This window comes from Rhipicephalus microplus, chromosome 8 (genome assembly GCF_043290135.1).
Source record: "Rhipicephalus microplus isolate Deutch F79 chromosome 8, USDA_Rmic, whole genome shotgun sequence".
Lineage (NCBI taxonomy): Eukaryota > Metazoa > Arthropoda > Arachnida > Ixodida > Ixodidae > Rhipicephalus > Rhipicephalus microplus.
In genome coordinates, this window is record NC_134707.1 from 1,360,096 (window position 1) to 1,381,545 (window position 21,450).

General features: G+C 45.6%; 1 protein-coding gene across 5 annotated transcripts in view; it reads right to left on the bottom strand.

The window, feature by feature from the left end:
• Positions 1-21,450, bottom strand: part of Sec10 (Exocyst complex component Sec10) — a 408,207-nt gene that overhangs the window by 94,557 nt on the left and 292,200 nt on the right. For 3 of the 5 annotated variants that reach the window (XM_075870759.1, XM_075870760.1, XM_075870758.1), the window contains exon 18: positions 553-691. In XM_075870759.1, the coding sequence (XP_075726874.1) occupies positions 553-691 (139 nt within the window). Of the gene's footprint in view, positions 1-545; positions 692-21,450 lie in introns of all 5 variants that reach the window. The other 2 variants (XR_012885431.1, XM_075870761.1) reach the window with 1 other exon arrangement.

Below are 21,450 nucleotides of genomic sequence, written 5' to 3' on the forward strand. Positions count from 1 at the left end.
CAATCTCGGGTAAGCGACAAAGAAAACTGAAGTGTAAGAGTGAGTTTGAGAGTTGACTAATTCTTTAACACCACAACTGCCATCTGTCAGCGTGGCGCAGTGGTTAGTGTGCTCAGTTAGAAATTCGAAGGTGGCAGGTTCGATTCCGCGCTGTCGCAACTTTTTTTTTTGCAGGTGCTTTCAACATGGTTTTTTATACAATAATTTTTATTATTGCTCTAGTGGCAGCTCGTTCCGGCGGTTCTAACGCTGCTTCGCTCTCCAGCACTGCCGGCTGGAGCGTGCCATCCACCATCCGCTCCACTATACGCCACCATACACCAAGTGCCACCAACATTTCCACTGCCATAATCCACTAAAATGGTGGATGGTGGAATCCACCATTCCTATGGTGGATGTTTTTTCAATAGGGGTAGATGTATAAGATACCCTGTAAGTTTTTTTTATGAAGACGAATGGATTTTCTATGGAAGATAGACATAAAAATGAAAAATAGTGAATTAAAGTAGGGTTCACAAGATGACAGCTGGTGGTATAATGCGGACCTCTTACAGTCATTTGGTTTGGATGGTACAGGCTTCGGAGCTAAAGCTGGCAACTTCTCAGGTGGCTCATCAGATGACCTTCCAGCTGTAAGGGCCTCTTCTCTTCTTTTCCTCTTGTAAGGTGTGTAAAGACGAACTGGCCCACTCTGGAAATGGAACAGAATTTGTAAGACAGCCTACTGCATAGCCATACGCATGGAAATAATAAACAATAGCTTTAAACAAGCACCATGAAAGTGAAAACAGCATAGCAGTCACAAAGGTGGAACAAGGTGCATGCGTTTGAGAGCACTCCAGGAAGTGCTTTTAGTTGCAGGCAAAAAGTGCTATTTGTAGCAGGCTTGAAGCAGCCAGAAATACGTTTTCGAGCCGGCTTATAGCAGCCAGAAGCGACTTTTCAAGCAAGTTTAGAGAGCTAAGAACACTCAAAGCATATTTATCCCATTCAAAACACTTGAGAAGCTGCATTTGTTCAATGCTGTATTTTTTCAACTCAGCTAAATTGTGCAATATAATGATAATTGCGAAATTATATGGACACTCCCGACAAGTTCTTGCCATTTCCGTCAAGTACCATATAAATTCGAAATTTATAACATACTCCCGCGCATCGTGTGTTCTATTCGTGAGTGAAAGCGCGTGAACGGGGCGACGAATGCGACTGAAGCAGAGGTCAAACGATCCAGATGATCTCCGTCACTCGGAGGGCGCATGCGATAGCATGTGATATTCCCACCCGGGAGGCTTGTAGTTGAAGCGGAGAGGAGGAACTTGACCCATCTTGGATGAGCATTTAAAAAAAAACAATGAGCGAGGAGGGGGAGAGATGTTCAAGCTACAACTATGAACTTTGCTTCTAAGGGCGTAGTCGCAATCGCTGGTGTCCCGCTAGTTCAGCCACTATCAGAGGGCGACTCGCGCACACTTATACGTGCTGCACTCTCATCACGAAGAGAATGTTTAGAAAGTGTTGGTCTCCTTAACCCGGTCGTATTCTGAAACACCAGCGTTACGTACAGTTACGTGGAAACTGATCCAAATGAGTAAGCTGCCAGTCTCACTTCGTATAACCTTACAATTTGCTGCTATCGCATTCACTGCTCCACATTTGTGGTGCAACTGCGACTCTTAGTCATCTACAACCGCCCATATTTATCTTTTTTTGTTTTTACCTGAACACAGGATCGTCAACCGACGAGTCGATAAGCACAAAGCACAGTGGCCAAATGAACAAGAATATGTGCATACGCTCAATGAGCAGTCATGTGCGCGGTGCACCGGTCTTTGCTAGGCTGTTCGGAAATCGACACCACCCCCGTCTTTTGAGTGCCGTTACTACCATCCTTGATTATTTTTACAAATGCTGTCATCATTTAAAAAAAAAACTGATTCACCGGAATGGTGAAACAATGAATCCGATTGCAACAAATTATAAGGCTGGCAGCTGACTACTCTCTTAGATCTGATACCCCGTAACAAAACGGGGAGAGATGCTCTTCTCCCAGTCTCTTCACGTTGAGAGCGCAGCACGTGTAAAACTTCACGAGCTATTCGTGCTGATGTTTGTTGTGATTGCGTGCCCATAGTGATCATGACCACGCCCTTAGAATCAATGTTTACAGCTGCTCCTAGGAACAGCCACCACAACCTTTACGGAACCGAAACTATAACCATTTCGATCAAATCAAAAGGACAGTGTTTCAGCCACTTCTCCAGCCACAGTGTTGATGGCTTCCAAATTTTGCGGCTGATCGAATTCTGGTGCTGCGGCGCAGTACAGCACTGATATGCGAGTTTGGCGCAGCAGCTCACATTGTCGCGATCCACGAGCAAGGAAGCCTCGACGGTGTTCTTTGGCAGCTCGTATGTTGATAGAGTACCGGGAACGAAATGCAGGCCGTGGGAAGCTTGAACAGCATTCTCAAAGGACAGGAGCCCGTGCGTACTATGGCCACAATGTGGTAGCATGGTGTCCGTTGAGTGATGCCCTGGAACGGCAGGGGAGGCATGGACGCCGTCCCCGGATGTTCCGATGAGCAGCTCAAGCGGCGGCCGGATTGATGACTCCATCGCCAAGGGAGCGTGGACGGCGTTCCTGAATAGAGCAGCCCGCACTGCCGAAGACCCACGAGGCTAGCGTCGGTGTGTACTTCAGTGGTCCATTCATCATTGAAGTGACTCAGTACTGGGCAGTCAGTGAGTCTTTGTTTTATCGTCCGAAAAGCAGTTTCTTGCGCGGCGCCCCATTCAAACTGGATGCCCTTTTTTAAGGAGATTGCTCAAGGGAGCTGCAATCGAAGCGAAGTGGGAATGAACCTCCGCAAGTAAAATGCCCTACCCATTAAAGATTGAAATTGCCTCACGCTGGCTGGTGTTGGATATTCCAACACTGCTGCGATGCGCTCTGGGAGTGGCTGTATACCATCGGGGGAAATGTTGGCAAGAGAGCCTCCGTAGTCTCGATTGACAAAGGCCGGAGCTCTATACGGCCGTGATCGATTGTGATCTAGATGTTGTCTGCCAGTAGAAAATCCGCGCCCAGAATCATGTTTTAAGTATAGCTTTTTCCCAAGAGCTATCAATGAATGGAATTCGTTGAGCAATAAAGCCGTTTTATGCTCATCCATAGATATGTTTTTAAAACACCTGGCACACATTCTTGTTTGTAATTAATAATGCTTTATTTGTCTCTGCATGCTCTAATGCATTTAAAGGTCAAGTTCATGGTTGTGTTTTTTTTTCTTTTTGGATGACTTCATTGTTGACCTCTAGCTTATTACTTTTCATTATATTTGTTAACTATGTTCTGTTTTTTTAGAGGGATCGCTATGTTTTCATGTACTTCTTTTCTCACTCCTAGCCCTATGTAACGTAGGTAGGTAGGTAGGTGGGTAGGTGGGTAGGTAGATAGGTAGGTAGGTAGGTAGGTAGGTAGGTAGGTAGGTAGGAAAGCAGGCAGGCAGACAGGCAGGTAGGTAGATAAGTAGGTCGGTCGCCCCGTCCTTACAACCAATGTCCTCCGGACAGTTACGTCAAGCATCCCCACTGGAGTAGCGATGCCTCCAAGTCCACGAAGCGGAGGCTGAGTTCACGGAGAAATGACGTTGGGAGCGTGACGTCGGTGTAGCGTCGTCCGTTCGGCACCCGTGTCAACAAGCGCTAACAAATTGCCGATCCATTCGACATGCACCGGTAACAGTGGAGTTTGGATGGCTTGATATTGAATCCCGGACTGGGACGATTGACGACACTCCTTGGCATTGTGTTGGCACTGTTGGAGGTTGCCAGGTTGAGCCAGTCCTTGGAATCCTCGAAAATATCACCGTGAAATACCTCTGGTATGCGGGCAGGTCCATGACGATATGCGATGGAAATGAAGTCGCTTGGGTGGCCATTGCAGGGGCTCCGGAACTTACGTCCTCCACTGGTCTCGAAGAATCGAAGAGGGCACCAAACTCGGGCTGCTCACCTCGTAGGCGATGACTCGTTCGTTGGTGTACGGGAGTCAACAGCGCTGGCTCCAACCTTCAGGGTTCTGGGCTATGTTCCCTATGCTAAGATGGGCTTGGAATCATACCCCGCACCTCCACCAGTTTGTAACGAACACATACAGTGCCGGAAGCTAAAACAGCTATTTATTAATGGCGAACTTGTGCCCGTCAACTAAATACACAAAGGTTGTGAGCTCACTAGTCAAAACCTCGTCAACTTCTCCTCTTGTGTCTCGCCTGGAGCTGCCCCTCGAAAAACCGCCAGCGTTCCTTTTCCAGCGCGTGATGTGGTCACACGTGCAGCCAGCGTTGCATGGCACGTTTCGCTTGGCGCGTTTGGCTTGTCAGTTGGTGTGGCAGAATTCATAAAAGCAGAAAGCGGCGCAAGACTTCGGTAGGTGCCTAACAACATGCGGCACTATTGTGATATCTGTAGATCTCAACCGCCAAAGCATAATCAGAGAAACAGTAGTGATAGCAAGTAGAGCGTCACAAATTAGACGCGGAAATTGGGCTGACAGCGCCATTCCGCGGCCTGTTAAAATGTGATTGAACTTCGTGATATCTAAAAAAGCGCGTCATGTCATCTCAGTGTATGTGAATTCATATTAAAGTGCAAGCGTGTTGATGAAGTTCACTCTTGAGATCAGGGGATGAGTTCATCCCCTGATGAAGGGAGGTCCCCTCCCGAAACTGTTGGGAAATAAATATATTTATCCTTGTTGACAACGCTCCTGTTGTGCCATATCCTATATATATATATATATATATATATATATATATATATATATATATATATATATATATATATATATATATATATATATATATATATATATATATCCTGGCTGACAAGTAAGGTAGGTTTGCCCTCCCTCCCTTTCGCGATAGAGTTGGTATGCCACTGACTCTACCCTTGAAACGCAAGCTATCAGCAATAAGTGTGTAGCTGAAAGCATTTGCCGTTGCATGGCCAATAATAATAACGATAGTAATAATAATAATAATAAAAGCCATGACGTAGCCTGGCAAGCATCTGCTAATGGCGGTCCTAGCCGAACCAGAAGGCCTTAAAGCCGAGCCAAATCATGGTCAAGACAAACAAACACAAATTTAATGACGTGAATTATGTTGTGGTTGGAAAGTTAGATATTCTGCATGATATGTAGAAGCAACAGACATCAACATAGTGTATGTACAAATATGGAAACTAGGAGATGCTTTACACAATGTGAAGGACAAGTTGCCATTTCAGGCTGCCACAATGTGACAACCAGTACATCGATGAGACCACTGATTTCAAGGAAAGAGTTAACCCCTCCCCCTTCATTATTTATCAGCCAAAATTGACCATATACAAAAAGTTCCCTGTTCCTTATTATTAAACAAACATGAACCAGTACATCGATGAGACCACCGATTTCAAGGAAAGAGTTAACCCCTCCCCCTTCATTAATTATCAGTCAAAATTGACCATATACAAAAAGTTTTCTGTTTCTTATTATTAAACAAAACATGAATATCACGTCAGCAAACTATGTGACCTCATATGCCCTCACTAAAGATGTGGATTCTACAGGCCACCAAACTGACTAGTCAAGTATGCGTGTTCTGGCCAAAGGAAAGCTTGCATCATGCCTGCACCTGATATACCAGCACATGCAGACAACTGCACATATGCTGAACAGTAGTGATGGGACGCTTCCAACAATGTGCTTCCAGTGCTTATGTCATGTACTTAAGCGTACTTCATTTCGTTTTTGCATTTTCAGTTTATTGATGAAAAAAAAAAGTTACAAGATCAACAAATGTACAGGCAAGGGTCCCAAAGTAAAAAACTGTAGTGGGACGCTGCGCCTTTATTATGGCTATTTTTGTAAACAAAGCTTCTGTAGCAAATGCCATAATGTAAGTAAACTTTGTATTCTTTTGGTAGAAATATCCTTTCACGTATTCACTAAGAAGGAACAGTTGTGCACTGCTTTTTTTTTCATGCAACTTTTAGCTTGTCACTATAGTTACAGCCGAAGGAGTGGCTTTTTAAAAAAACTTTGATCAATGGTAATGCTTATTTTTGTGATGGTCGCACAGGCTACAGTCAGTTTCCATGATCCGGCCAGATTTTTCAGAAATTTCCTGCCTTTTCCAGAAGGGTCCAAATTCCCAGATTTTTCCAAGTTTTCCAGGTTTTCCAGGTTGGTAGACAACTACCAAACTTTAGCCCCGCAGTCTTGGTCTTGCAAGAAAACCATGCAGTTCTTTGGCGCAACGTAAAGTTAGCGAAGCCTTGAAGATCAAGGCTTGCGATGGGATTCTGGGCACACGTGATAAAAAACATGGCCGCTTAAATCAGCGAAGTAAAATCATCAATCAGGGATTTAAGGGTCCAAATTCCCAGATTTTTCCAAGTTTTCCAGGTTTTCCAGGTTGGTAGACAACTACCAAACTTTAGCCCCGCAGTCTTGGTCTTGCAAGAAAACCATGCAGTTCTTTGGCGCAACGTAAAGTTAGCGAAGCCTTGAAGATCAAGGCTTGCGATGGGATTCTGGGCACACGTGATAAAAAACATGGCCGCTTAAATCAGCGAAGTAAAATCATCAATCAGGGATTTCTATGAGGATGATTCGATGACATACTGCTTACAAGGAAAAAAGGACATGTTGCATGGCAAACAGAAGTGCCTAATTTTGATGAATCTCGAAAAAGTGCATGAAAATAGAAAAAGACCTTCAATTTAAAGTGCATGTTCTGCACCTGCGTCTTTCAGCGTCTGCTCCACTGTGTCCTGGCTGGTGAGAGTGGCACACACACAGCATGGGTGTGCCACCAAAACTAAGCTAATGCTTCCGCCAGTGACCTCAAACAAACAACTGAAGAGCTCTTGGCTACATTGGGAAACGGGCTTAATAATGAAGACTGCATGTGTAGCAAACGCACATAATCCCCGGCACAACTTATGCAGAGAATCTGCCTCAGTAAAGCCTCGGCTAAATATTTGACAGCAGAGACAGCATGCACGTGCAGCAATGAATAAGTGGATTTCGCTTCTCACTCGAAACCGTTGTTCTCACACAAGAAAAATTTTCTGAAAGGTTTGCAGATATGCTCAATCAGCTGAAGATGCATAATTTCGTTAGCAAGCAGCAGTCCAGATACTTCCAAGAAACTAGGTCAAGTTTAAGTCCTCAAAAGGCTGTTAAGGCGACAGATTTCACTAAAAATTACACTTTTATACTTGAGGACGTGCCTCAAGCGTACCTCAGTCGTACCACTGGGTGAATGCACAGGCCACAGCACACCCTGTAGTTGTCTACTTCATTGACCAGGAAAGCCCTCGTGTAGGTGTTTCTGTGCGATGTTTCGCCGTAATTTCAGATTGTCCGAAGCATGACTCAGTCGCAGTGCACAGTGCAAAGTACTAGTGGTAGAGAAATTGGATCTGCCACAAGTGAAATGATTCATTATTTTTCTGATGGAACTTACTCTCAATATAAAAACAAAAAGAACTTTTTCAACCTTTGGTACCACAAGCAGGACCACAACTTTTCAGCAGAGTGGAACTTCCTTGCCACTTCACATGGCAAAAGTGCATGCGATAGCGTTGGCGGCACAATAAAACACCTGGCAGCAAAAGCAAGCCTACAGAGACCATATGGTGATCATATTCAGACACCCCACGATTTACTTCTATGGGCCAAAAGCAATGTAAAAGAAATTACCGTAATTTGGGTGCCTCATTCAACAATTCAAGAAAAAAGAATTAAGCTCACTTTGAAATTTGCCATGGTGCTAGCTGTAAAAGAGACCTGACAAATGCCCTATTTCAGACCATCCACTCTTTCTATCCTTCATGTTGGCCTTACATCATTCTCCACAACTTGTCAAATTTAACTTAAAAAGACAGTCTGATTGGCAAGATAGTGTATTTTGATATTAACAATTAAGGTGTTAACCAAAAATAACACATCACAAAGAAAAAAGTGTTAACAACAAAACATTTACATTACGGAAGCCATAATTTTCTTTATTATTGGTAAAACATGGAGCACTGTTTTTCTGCGAATATCAAGTACCTGATAACAAGAAACAATTTGATTCACGCATCAGAGGGAGATAAAAAGAAGCAGAGCGAACGGATACCGCTGCTTATGTTTAGTTCGTCGGCATTACTCTCCCTAGTGCCGAGAAAGCCAGTTATGAAAAGAAACAAGCAAGTTAGTTTTAATTTATTGACACAAGCATGTAGTGGGTTTCTGGCTGTTGCGTGGCTAGTGCCAACATTACTTGTGCGTGTCGAAGGATTTGGTGGGCAGAAAGGACGACGACGACCTCGCGCCGCTCTATCGAAGCTGTTCTGCTGTTTGCTACGCAGTTACCTGCACTAATTTTATTACCGTGATAAACTGGTGGACGTGCTGGGTACAATCCCAATTCCCTAGTTTTAACTCAAGCCGCTTCAAGCTTCTGCCACCATTTCAACAATCCCGGAGGAAAACTTGGCACTTTGCCTCAGCCGACGCTTGCTAGGACTACCTCCTGAATTTGTTCCCTTGAGCTCGGCAAGAATGACCACCATAACGGCAAGTCAGACGCAAGAGAGCAACATAGACCAACTCGCATCCACCCCAAGCGTCGTCTACACAGCACGTACCCCGAAGCCGTTTCATGGTGATGTATTCGAGGATGTGGATGACTGGCTACACCACTTCGATCGGGTCGCAGCCGCCAATGAACGGAACGACACCAAGAAGCTTTGCTACGTCTACTTCGCACTTGAAGACTACGCTCGCATCTGGTATGAGAACCATGAGCCATCTATCACCAACTGGCAAGAATTTCAGCGACAGCTATGCCAGGCATTCAGAAACCCAGAAAGGAAAGAAAAGGCCGAGCAGGCTCTGCAGAGCCGGGTCCAGAAGCCAAATGAAAACGTGCCTATGTTTGTCGAAGACATGTCACGCTTGTTTAAGCGCACTGGCCCAGGGATGGATGAAACAAAAAAAGTTTGACTCCACCTGCGGGGTGTCAAGAAGCAACTTTTTGCTGGACTCATACGCAAGCCCCCAACGATTGTCGATGAGTTCATCGCGGAAGCTACTACCATAGAACGGGCACTTCAGCAATGCTCTATACAGTACGACCGCCAAGCTTCTGTTGCCGCGGTGTCACTTTTCACCTATGGACAGGACTTATCAGCACTCCGCGAGCTTGTGCTGAGCGTGGTTCGGGAGGAGCTCGAAAACGTCCGTCCCACTTCTGCTCACCCAAGCGTGACGATTCTGGGAGACATTATTCGCGATGAACTCAGGAATGTGACCCAACAATTGCTCCCAATGTGTGCGGAAGCTCCTTCTCTGTCTTACGCCGAAGCATTGAGAAGTCCTCAACTTTCTACCGGACGCCGGGCACCCTCTACTTTCTCACCATCGCCCCGTCAATTCGCACCTGCAAATAACCACGAGAGCACTGTCCAGTATGACGTTCCGCGTGAAATCACCCGTAAATCTGACATAAGCCGCACCTCTGACAACAGGCCTCTTTGCTACCACTGAGTTGAAGCGGGCCATCTGTACCACCAGTGTGCGTATCGCAGGATGGGCCTTCAGGAATTTCACCCTAACGCGCGTCGACCCAGCAACGGGGAGCGTCCTCGCGAGATTCAGCAATACCTAGTCAGCTCGCCTAGTCGTTACGCCACGTTCTCTGGTGTACGTAACAGGTCCCCAAGTCCTGGGCCACGCCAGGAAAACTGAAACCAGCGACCTCTGGGGGTAGGGCTGCTGTTGACCGAACTGACAAACATCCTCCGCCACGACACGTTGACGACGCTGATATTTCTGTCACGAAATTTTCTGAACGTGACGCAGCAATTTCCGCCGATATTTCTATAACCGTTGACAATCACTCCACGACCACACTCGTGGATACTGACGCCGATTACTCCGTTATGAGTGTTGACTTCGCGGCTGCTCTCCGAAAAGTGGTGATGGCATGGAACGGCCCGCAGCTCCGTACCACGGGTAGTTATCTTGTGACACCGGTCGAGAGGTGCACTGCCAGAGTACATATTGCCGCTTTGACCTTCATCAGGACTTTCGTCGTACTTCGGGAATGCTCCAGGCAGGTCATCTTGGGATTAGACTTCCTTCGAGAATATGAAACTATTATAAATCTTCGAGAATTGCCGGTGAAGTTTTCACGTAACGAACATTCTCAGGATTGTGAATCGCGTATGATGATGTTGTGTGTATCCGACGATTCAGTGACAGTACCGCCCCGTTCCAGTGTTCTGGTTAACGTGCTGAGTGACATCAACCGAACGGCTCTCGGAGCAGTGGAAGGCAATGTGTCCGTGCTCTTGTCTCATCAAGTATGCGTTGCCCGTGGTCTAACAGAATTGACCCAAGAGCCTGCGAAAATTCTACTAACAAGTTTCAGTCATGAATACCAGCACTTCATGAAGCAGTGCGTCATCGCTTACTTCGAACAAAACGGAGACACGAAAGCCAGCTTTTCACTCGCGCAACTCTCTTCCGGTCCTCGCAACGACAAACAGTCTCCAGTTAAGCTTGATGTGAACTGCGCACTGTCGACTTCACAGCAAGAGAGCCTTCGCTCCCTCCTGTTTTCCTTTAGTGATTGCTTTGCCACGACGTCCAAAATCAAACAGACACCCGTCGCAAAGCACAGAATCATAACAGAGCCCAGCAAAAAGCCTATTCGACAACATGCTTATCGAGTTTCCCACAGAGAACAAGACGCCATCCACGACCAAGTACAACAAATGCTTGCTGACGATATCACTCAGCCATCTACAAGCCCATGGGCATCACTGGTTGTGTTGGTGAAAAGAAAGACGGCACATTGCGTTTCTGTGTTGATTATCGCAAACTGAACACCGTGACAAAGAAAGACGTTTATCCGCTTTCTCACATCGTCGGCTCACTCGACCGCCTCAGAAACACCCGATATTTTTCATCCATGGATCTATGCAGTAGTTACTGGCAAACTAAGGTCGATGAGCGTGACTGGGAAAGGCCACCTTCATTACTCCTGACGGGCTCTTCGAATTCAAGGTGCTTCCTTTGGACTGTGCTCTGCTCCCGCGACTTTTCAACGAATGATGGACACAGTTTTGTCCGGTCTCAAGTGGCAATCGTGTCGTGTCTATTTAGATAACATCGTCGTTTTTTCATCGACTTTCGAGCAGCACCTTCAGCGTCTTCGTGCAGTACTTGAGGCGCTATGAACAGCTGGCCTGTGGCTCAAGCCCGAAAAATGCCACTTCGGCTACGAGGAGCTCAAGTTTCTCGGCAATGTCGTCAACAGTGACAGAATTCGCCCAGACCCCGAGAAAACACTGGCTGTCGCTGCCTTCCCAACTCCTATGAACAAACACGACGTTCGACGTTTTCTGGGCCTTTGTGCGTACTATCGTCGCTTCGTTCCGAACTTTTTCAAAGTAGCAGAACCCTTAAACCAACTCACGAAAGACAACGATGCTTTTGTGTGGGCCACGGAACAACACGGAGCTTTTTGCGAGCTACGACGACGCCTCGAGACTCCTCCAATCTTGTGTCATTTTAACGAAAATGCCGACACTGAAGTGCATACAGATGCAAGTAATGTCGGCCTCGCAGCCGTCCTTGTGCAATGGCAGGAAGGTGTCGAGCGAGTGATCGCCTACGCAAGTCGTACGTTATCATCGGCTGAAACGAACTATTCCACCACAGAAAAAGAATGCCTAGCTGTCCTGTGGGCCATATCCAAGTTCCGACCGTATTTCTATGGGCCACCATTCAAAGTAGTCACCGACCACCATTCCATGTGCTGGCTTGCAGGTCTCAAAGACCCCTCAGGCCGCGTAGCTCGATGGAGTCTCCCCTTACAAGAATTTGATGTTACGGTGGTTTACAAGTCAGGACGCAAGCACACCGATGCTAACTGCCTATCACGTACGCCAGTCGAGTCGATTCCTCTTGACCAAACTGACGACGAAAGTTTCCTCATGGCCGTCACAGCCTTTGACTTGGCTCAAAAACAGCGTGATGACACAGAACTTCGCCCGATCATCGACTATCTCGGGGACAAGCTTGAACAGCCACCACGAACATTCAGGCGCACGATTTCATCATTTTTCCTTCGTGACAACGTCCTGTACAATCGGAGCTTTGATCCCAACGCTAGATGGTACGATCCCAAGGCCGTACCATCTGTAATGCTAGACGACATTCTTAAGGTGTGCCATGACGAACCATCTTCCGGGCATTTAGGGTTCACGCGTACTCTGGCACGTATCCACCACACATACTACGGGCCCAAACTGTCCCGCACGGTCAAGCACTACGTGAAAACCTGCTGAGACTGTCAGCGTCGCAAAACTCCGCCCATGAAACCTGCTGGTCTTTTACACCATGTGAAGCCACCCCGAGAACCATTTCAACAAGTCGGCATGGACTTGCTAGGTCCATTTCCGAAATCTTCAGCGGGGAACCGATGGATAATAATTGCGACTGACTATTTAACCCGTTATTGTGAAACACGAGCCTCCAGCGCGATACGGCAAGCGATGTTGTGGATTTTTTCATTCATGCTGTTGTCCTCCGCCATGGTTCACCGGCCGTGGTTCTGGCATACAGAAGCACGGCCTTCACTGCCCAGCTACTGGAAGAAATGATAACACTCAGCGGCACCATACATCGCCGAACGACAGCTTACCATCCGCAAGCTAACGGATTAACAGAATGGCCCAATAAGACCATCACAGACATGATTTACATGTATGTCGACGTAGACCATAGGAACTGGGACAGTGTCCTCCCTTTCGTAACTTTCGCATATAACACCGCCATGCAAGAAACTACAGGATTTACACCTTTCCGCCTGCTTCACGGCCGCGATGTTACTACGATGTTAGATGCCATGCTATTACCTGACGCATTTGCTATTACCTGCTGCTATGCTACCTGCAGATGCCATGCTATTACCTGACGGAGTGGGGGCGGCAGTACGCTCGCGACCATGTCGCTCACGCACGCATGGCTCTCTTTTCAGTTGATGCCGCTTATCGTCGACCCGACGTTATCAAGCTTGGAACTACCAACTTTTCCGGATCTGCCGTGTCTGCAAGCATATGACGTCACTTGGAACACCCAGTGGGACCAGCCCAGTGGGACAACGCCGAAAGCCAGCCGCACCGTGGATATAAAGCCGTCGCCGAGCCCGCCGGACTTCAGTGGGGGCGGCAGTACGCTCGCGACCATGTCGCTCACGCACGCATGGCTCTCTTTGCAGTTGATGCCGCTTATCGTCGACCCGACGTTATCAAGCTTGGAACTACCAACTTTTCCGGATCTGCCGTGACTGCAAGCATATGACGTCACTTGGAACACCCAGTGGGACCAGCCTAGTGGGACAACGCCGGAAGCCAGCCGCAGCGTGGATATAAAGCCGTCGCCGAGCCCGCCGGACTTCAGTGGGGATGGCAGTACGCTCGCGACCATGTCGCTCACGCACGCATGGCTCTCTTTGCAGGTTAGTTATTACTCAAAAACAAGTTATCGTTTTAACTGCATTTTTCTTGTTGTGCTGCCGCTCCCACTGAGGTGTTGTGAAATTCTGTGCTCTTTGTGGTCGTATCTAGAAGTGCTACTTTCTGGTGATGTTGAAACAAATCCGGGCCCAACCACTCAGGAACTCCTTCAAAAAATTTTAGACAACCAAAATCAAATGGAGGCCAGGCTTGCTAATATTGAGGGCAAAATTCAATCTCTGGCGGACCAGTGTGGGAGGCTCCTTGGCCTTGAAGAAACCGTCCGCAACCTAGAGCGAACTATCCAGTACCAACAGCAAAGAATAACTACAATGGAAGATAAAGCCCGACAGAACAATTTGATTGTATTCGGTATTCTGGAAGCTGAGAACGAAACGCGAGAAGATATACAGGATAAGGTGCTAAAAAGCGTATTCACTAAACGTCTTGGTGTCACTGTGTCGTCCGTAGAGCGAATCCATAGACTTGGGCGAAAAAAGGCCGATAAAGACAGACCTATTATCATGAGGCTATATGACTACAACGAAAAAATTGCGATATTCAACCAGTGTAAAAAATTGAAAGGATCAGAGATCAGTATATCCCATGATTACTCACAGGAAACTCTTGAAAAACGGAGGTTACTTTGGCAATCAGCCCAAAAAGACAAGAAAGAGGGAGCGAAAGTCAAGCTTGTTCACGACAAGCTCGATATTAATGGTACAATGTACACGTGGGACAAGCAGTCGAATGCTCGGGCCAGAATTCGCAGTAATAAGGGAACTGCTTCGCGGGATCGGGACTGACAGCAGGCGAGCAATGGAATTAAGCTACTAAACATCAATGCCCGAAGTGTCGTAAACAAGCTTGAAGAATTGGAGTGCGTATCGTTACAGCATGATCCACATTTAATTGCCATAACTGAGACATGGTTAAACGAAGACATTACGAATGACGAAGTATTTCCCAGTTCATACAGCGTAATCCGTAAAGATAGGGCAACGAGAGGGGGTGGTGTGGCATTGCTGATTAAAGGTTCCATCAAGTATGAGCAGTTACCCCTTTTAGATGACCACGAAAGTGTTTGGTGCAAGATATTTCTTGACGAAATAGCTGTAATAATTGGCGTTATTTATAGACCCCCGGGAAGCCCGGTCGAATTCATTCAAAAAATAGATGATCACTTAACAGCCCTAACTAGTACCAAAAGCCGGATAATTATGGTTGGGGATTTCAACTTGGCTGGAATAGATTGGGAGGCGCGCATTCCTGGGCCCTTAGAGAAGCCTCACGCGGAATGCATATTGAAAACTATGGCAACACACAGTCTTGTTCAGGTAGTTGACAGCCCCACGCGAATACAAGGACAGTGCCAGAGTTTGCTGGACCTCGTATTTTTGTCAGAAGAAACGTTTCATTACACAGTCGAAATTGAGGAAGGGATCTCTGACCATAAGATTGTCGTGGCCACGGTTCAAATTGCGAATAAGGGCGTAGTAAAGAATCCGATCGTGAAGGTTTACAATTTCAAACGCGCTGATGACACATCCATTCTTGATCTACTAGAATCTGCTCTTGATAAGATGCCCAGAGGAAATAACGTTCATGAACTTCGGGAATACTTTACACTTACTGTGAGTGAATGCTTATCTCGTTTTGTGCCGAAAAGAAAGAAATGCTTACAAAAAACAAACCCGTGGGTTAATCGACATATAATTCATTTGAAACGACGACTGCGCCGGGCACGACAAAAAAGACCGAGAAACCCCGTTGCCATCGCTACGCTTAGTACCGACGTGCGGAAGGAGTTAAAAACTGCTAAAAAGCATTTTGTTTCAACAACGTTGGCTGATTATTTGAAAAATTCACCTCAGAAGTTCTGGAGATACTTGGTTGGGTCAAAGCCGGCTACAACCAGTGTACTTTTAAATAGAAACATTTGCAGTGATCCAGTTTCAGTTGCTGAAGCTTTTAACAATTTCTTTAACAGTACATATACTAGCCCGACGGACATGGCCTCGATAAGTCAAGAACATGATAGCCATTGTGAAGATGACATTGTTATCTCTAAGGAAGGTATAATTGAATTGCTTTTAAAATTAGATGTCAAGAAGTCTTCAGGGCCTGATAAAATACCGAACGAGTTTTTAAAGCGCTATTGCGAATGGGTTGCATTATTTTTAGTCAAAATTTTTGCCTCCTCATTGGAAACTGGTGTTGTACCGAGTGATCAGCTGCTAGCAAGGGTTGTGTCTGTGCCCAAAGTTGGAGACAAGCTGATGGTTGAAAACTATCGCCCCATTTCCATTACATGTACAGTGTGTAAACTTTTAGAGCATATAATTGGTAAACATCTTGTTGCGTACTTTGAAAATAACAACCTCTTTTACAACAAACAACATGGTTTTCGCCGACGCCTTTCACCTTTGACACAGTTATTTGAAACCATTCATCACTTTGCTGCAGCTATGAATTCGAAAGAACAAATAGATGTTATTTCATTAGATTTATCAAAGGCTTTCGACAGGGTATGTCATGCGAAACTTCTAAATAAATTACATGGTTACGGTGTTAATTTACAAATAATTAGGTGGATTCAAGCTTACCTGACGAATCGTCAACATTTTGTGGAAATAGCCGGCGAACATTCATCTTTTTTGCCCATTCCTTCTGGTGTGCCGCAAGGGTCGGTTTTAGGCCCAATTTTGTTTCTGCTGTACATTAATGACATTGCAAGTGGTGTACATCCCAACACTGAAGTGCGATTGTTTGCCGACGATTGTCTTTTGTTTACACACGTCAAGACTACCTCTGACCAAACTTGTTTAAATGATGCCTTAAACATTATTCACAATTGGTGTGCAAAATGGGATATGGAAATCAACCCTAAGAAGTCTGCCTGCATGACAGTCTCAAACAAGAAAACGCCTTTAATGTTTGACTATACAGTGAATACTAACCAAATCAAAAGATCCACCCAAATTAAATATCTTGGTATGACAATTACAGATACACTAAATTGGAATACACATATTGACAATATCTGCGGATCAGCGCAGCGGAAACTTGGACTACTGAGACGTAAATTAAGAGGTGCTCCTCCTGAGGTTAAACTTTGGGCGTACAAAACTATTGTTCGGCCTACCTTAGAATACGCTAGTATGATCTGGGACCCGCATCACCAATATCAAATAGATAAACTGGAGCGTGTTCAGAGGCTAGCAGCGCGATTCATTTTCTCCGTTTATGAGAGGAGGCAGTCAATAACAACCTTGCTCACTGAGGTTAAACTTCCTCAACTTGCCATTCGCCGAAAAATCACTCGACTAAAGTTTTTATATCAGCTTTACAACAATAAGCTCAATTTAAACCCTTCTCTCTATTTGCGTCCCCCAGGAAGAGTCTCATCAAAAACCAATCACCCACACGTAATTATGCCCTACGCACCGAGAATTGACACATTTAAAAACACTTTTCTTGTCAGAACGATTGTCGACTGGAACTGTCTTGCCGCCGATTTCTTTGAGAATGTAGACACAGTTGAATCTTTTGTTGGTAAATTAGAATTGTCATTGTATGATGTAGTTCCCACTCTGTAACAGCCCGACAGGGTTTACAGTATTGTGAATAAATAAATAAATAAATTTATGACCACCACGGAAAATGCTGACCAGTATGCGCAGCGTGCCGAAGAAGCTCGACAACTAGCTTACTTGCACATTCACTCTCAGCAACAACATGATGCTCATAGGTACAACCTTCGGCACAGAGAAGTCACCTACCACTCTGCAGAAAAAGTATGGCTCTGCTGTCCCGTACGCCAACGCGGTCGCTCTGAGAAGCTCTTGCGTCGTTATTTCGGCCCTTACCGGGTTCTTCAGCGCGTGAGCGATGTAAACTAAGAAGTTATCACAGAGCCCAGCGTGCAGTCCTCCCGTCGTGGTGCCCAGCCGGACTTCGTCCACGTGGCTAGGATGAAGCCGTATTACTCACGCTGAAGACTTGCTCTTGCCTTCATACATTTGAAAGCATCGAGTCGATGCTTTTCGAGAGGGGGAGTAATGACACGAGCATGTAGTGGGTTTCTGGCTGTTGCGCGGCTAGTGTCATCATTACTTGTGCGTGTCGAAGGATATGGTGGGCAGAAAGGACGATGACGACCTCGCGCTGCTCGATCGAAGCTGTTCTGCTGTTTGCTACACTGTTACCTGCACTGATTTTATTACCGTGACAATATATACACTGATGCAAAGCGACCTAGCCAGAACTTGCTTGAAAAACTGATGTGGTCCTGATGCAAGCTCGAAAAAGCACCAAGACAAAGCACATCTTTTACAGGGAGGACAGAAATCGCTACTCCCTACCCCTGGTGTTGGTATTGCACATCGGAAATTATTTTCTCGTTTTAAACAATGTTTGCAGGAATAAAATTTATCACATCAAAGGAAAAGGCATTGGATCACATAATTAACTATTTTATGTATCCTTAGCACGATGGTCCTAATGCTCAATTTACGATTGAATCCCTCCAAAAAGTCCATTTTGTCAAATTCACAAAAATTTTTCTAATAAATGTTTGTTTATAGACATCTAAAATATTTTTACCAAATAGTATGTCAACTGGCAAAAAAGTAAAAGAAGTTTTTTGACTAAAATGTTGCAGCAGTTTTTATAAAAATTGCCTAAATTCGCGTGTTTTCTTGCTTTTTTGCTAAACTTATTTGGGTCGTAGAAGTAATACTATATGGTTTTAGTTGTGATGTCATATGAAAGAACAATGACAATATAATGCCTCAAAACTAAATAAGTCGCCATACTCAGTTTGAAGGTTGCATACGCATATTTATTACTGCCCAACTTTTACTTTTTGTCGGCATATTTGAAGGGTGGTCACGTGACCGCACATTTTTTGAACAAAAATACTTCACTAAAATCCCTCTCACATAGTTACCTTTCAGCTCAATTTTTTCAGCCAAATGACTGGTGGTGGAATTTCGGGCTGAAACGTTTCACTTGGAATGGCCCAGTTTGTAAACTCCTAGCTCAGTTCAGCTGATGCTTCGGGTCGAACTACTTGAAGAGCTGACTTGGCTCGTTGCCAAAGTCCAGTCAGGGGTCTTTTAAGTTCGGCCAGGCTGTCGTTGGTGACGCAAGTTATACTAGGCAGAGTTTACGCCTGGCATCACCTTGGGTTCTTCACCCTGTGTGGCGTTCCACTGATGTCGTGGCACTCCGGCGATTGCCTTGGGTGGCTTGCTTCCAAAGGGAGCTTCTGACTGGGACACTTGTACTCACTGGTAATGGTTGTTGCATCATCGAGGTATCTCCTTTTGACTACTGTCGAGTCCACCTGCCACCTCAGGACACCCGCGTCTCAGACAGCAGACCCAAACACCCGCCAAGATCTCCCAGACAATGCCATCGGCTCCGTTAATATGCCTCGCGCTCTCTGAAACCTTTTACGCACATGCCCGTGCTAATCAACTGCTTGTCGTCTTCGGTGTCTTGAAGTCTCAAGGCTGCTGCTCATGACATACACCCCCGTTTTGAATGAAGGAAGGAATAAACTTTATTGTGTATCCGGCGTGTTAGTGGACTGGGCTCCCGCCTAGGTGTCGGCTAGAAGGTTTTGCCTCCAAGCGGCTTCCTCGGCCCGCTGGATTGCCCATAGCTGATCGTTCAGGGCTGAAATAAGCAGCAGAGCCAGCCAACGCGCGCGTAGGCTGTCGACGGAGGCCGCGTTCTCATTACTGTGTTTTAATACCTGGCATTTCCATAGTATATGTTCTAAGGAAGCTCGTGCCTGACAGTCTTTGCATTGAGCGGTCGCGTAGATCTCTGGATACATAGAATGTAGCAGCGCTGGATTCCTATAGGATCTGGTTTGTAATTGTCGCCATTAGACAAACTTTGCCCTGTTGAGTTTATGATGAGGAGGGGGTAAACACGCCTCTGTAATTTATAATGTTTCGTAATTTCATTGAACGTTGTCATTCGGTCCTCCCCCTTCCACACATTTAGAAATTCCGACGAGGGATCAACATTATTCGTAGCCCAGAAAGTGAGTCCTCGAGCTATGTTGTGTGTCACCTCGTTACGGTTGATATCTCCCGTGGTGTCGGGTATGTGAGCTGGGAACCAGAGAATGCAAACGCATCTGTCGTCTTGGTTGGTTTTGCCTGTTCTAAATATACGCAGTGCTTCAGGGGAGATCCTGCCATTTGCAAAGTTGCGTACAGCTGCTTGTGAATCGCTAATTATATAACAAGCGTCAGTTTGTGATATGGCCAAAGCTATAGCTATCTCTTCCGCCGTTTCAACGCGTCTCGTGTGTATTGTCAGACTGGTGCTGCATTGTTTCTTATGGTTAACTACAGCTGCAACGAAGCAGCTTTTGTGTTTGTAACGAGCGGCATTTACGAAGACCGCTTGTTTGTTGTTTCCATAGCTCTTTGTGATCGTCTTGGCTCTGCTCAGCCTTATGCCTGCGTTATGTACGGGATGCATGTTTTTAGGTAACGGATGCACTGTGAGCTTAGCCTGTACATCACGAGGAATGTCGCATTTGGTGCCACATTGTGTGTGGTAAGTGATGCCTAATTTTTCCAGAATGCATCTACCAGCCTTGGTTTCGGAGAGGCGCTCGTACTGTGCAATACGTTGCGCTTCTATCAGTTCCTCAAGTGTATTATGCAAACCTAGCTCTAACAGTCTCTTTGTACTTGTGCTTTGCATGAGCTCCAACGCTTGTTTGTAGATTTTTCTTGTGAGGCTGTTTAATTTTATTTTTTCTGCTGCGAACCATCTATGATATGCAAAAACATACGTAATGTGGCTGATGACAAATGCGTGGATGAGCCTTATGACATTCGCCTCTTTCATGCCGCTATGCTTATTCGTAATTCTTTTGATTAGGCGCATCGTTTGAGAAACCTTCGCTTCGATATTGCGTATTGTTTCCCCGTTAGTGCCTTTGGCTTCTATTATTAACCCCAGTACCTTTATCTTGTCGACAATGGGTATGATGTGTCCATCTCGTGTTTTAAGTTGTATGTCTATGAATGAAAGATACCCGCAGTCCCCCCGACAGAAGTACCATACACTATAGTGCGAATCTGTGAGGCACAATCACTTGGCCGTGTGCACGTCGTGACCCATGTTGTTGTCACGGCGTCGTACATCCACCACTTAAGTTAAGGTGTATATAGTAGCAGCTCAGATTTTTCGGCTGACCACGTGAGGCCAGTTACTTCTAGGTATTGCTCTACGGTGTCGATCGCTTCTTGTAAACGTTGTTCAATTGACCCATCGCTGCCGTTGCTTACCCACGGAGTAATATCATCTGCATATATTGTATGGTGCAAACCTTTTATCTTTTCTAATCTACTTGGGAGGCCAGTTAGGACTAAGGTTGCTTACCCACGGAGTAATATCACCTGCATATATTGTATGGTGCAAACCTTTTATCTTTTCTAATCTACTTGGGAGGCCAGTTAGGACTAAGGTAAATAACATAGGTGATATCACTGATCCTTGGGGTGTGCCTGCTCTACCCATAGATATTTCCTCGGATGTGAGGCCTCCTACAATAATTTTGGCTTGTCTATCCGTTAGAAAGTTTCGGATGTAATTATACGTCCGCTCACCTCAAGCAAAGTTACTGACATTATTCAGTATGGCTTGGTGGGTGATATTATCCAGTGCCTTTTTTAGATCAAGCCCTAGGATTGCTCGAGTTGATCTGCTAGGGTCATCTATGATCTTGTGTTTTAATTGTAGCACCGAGTCTTGTGTACAGAGATTTTTCAGAAATCCTATCATTGTACATGGGAGTACGTTGTTGTCCTCTAGGTAGTTAGTCAATCGGGTCAGTAAGGCGTGT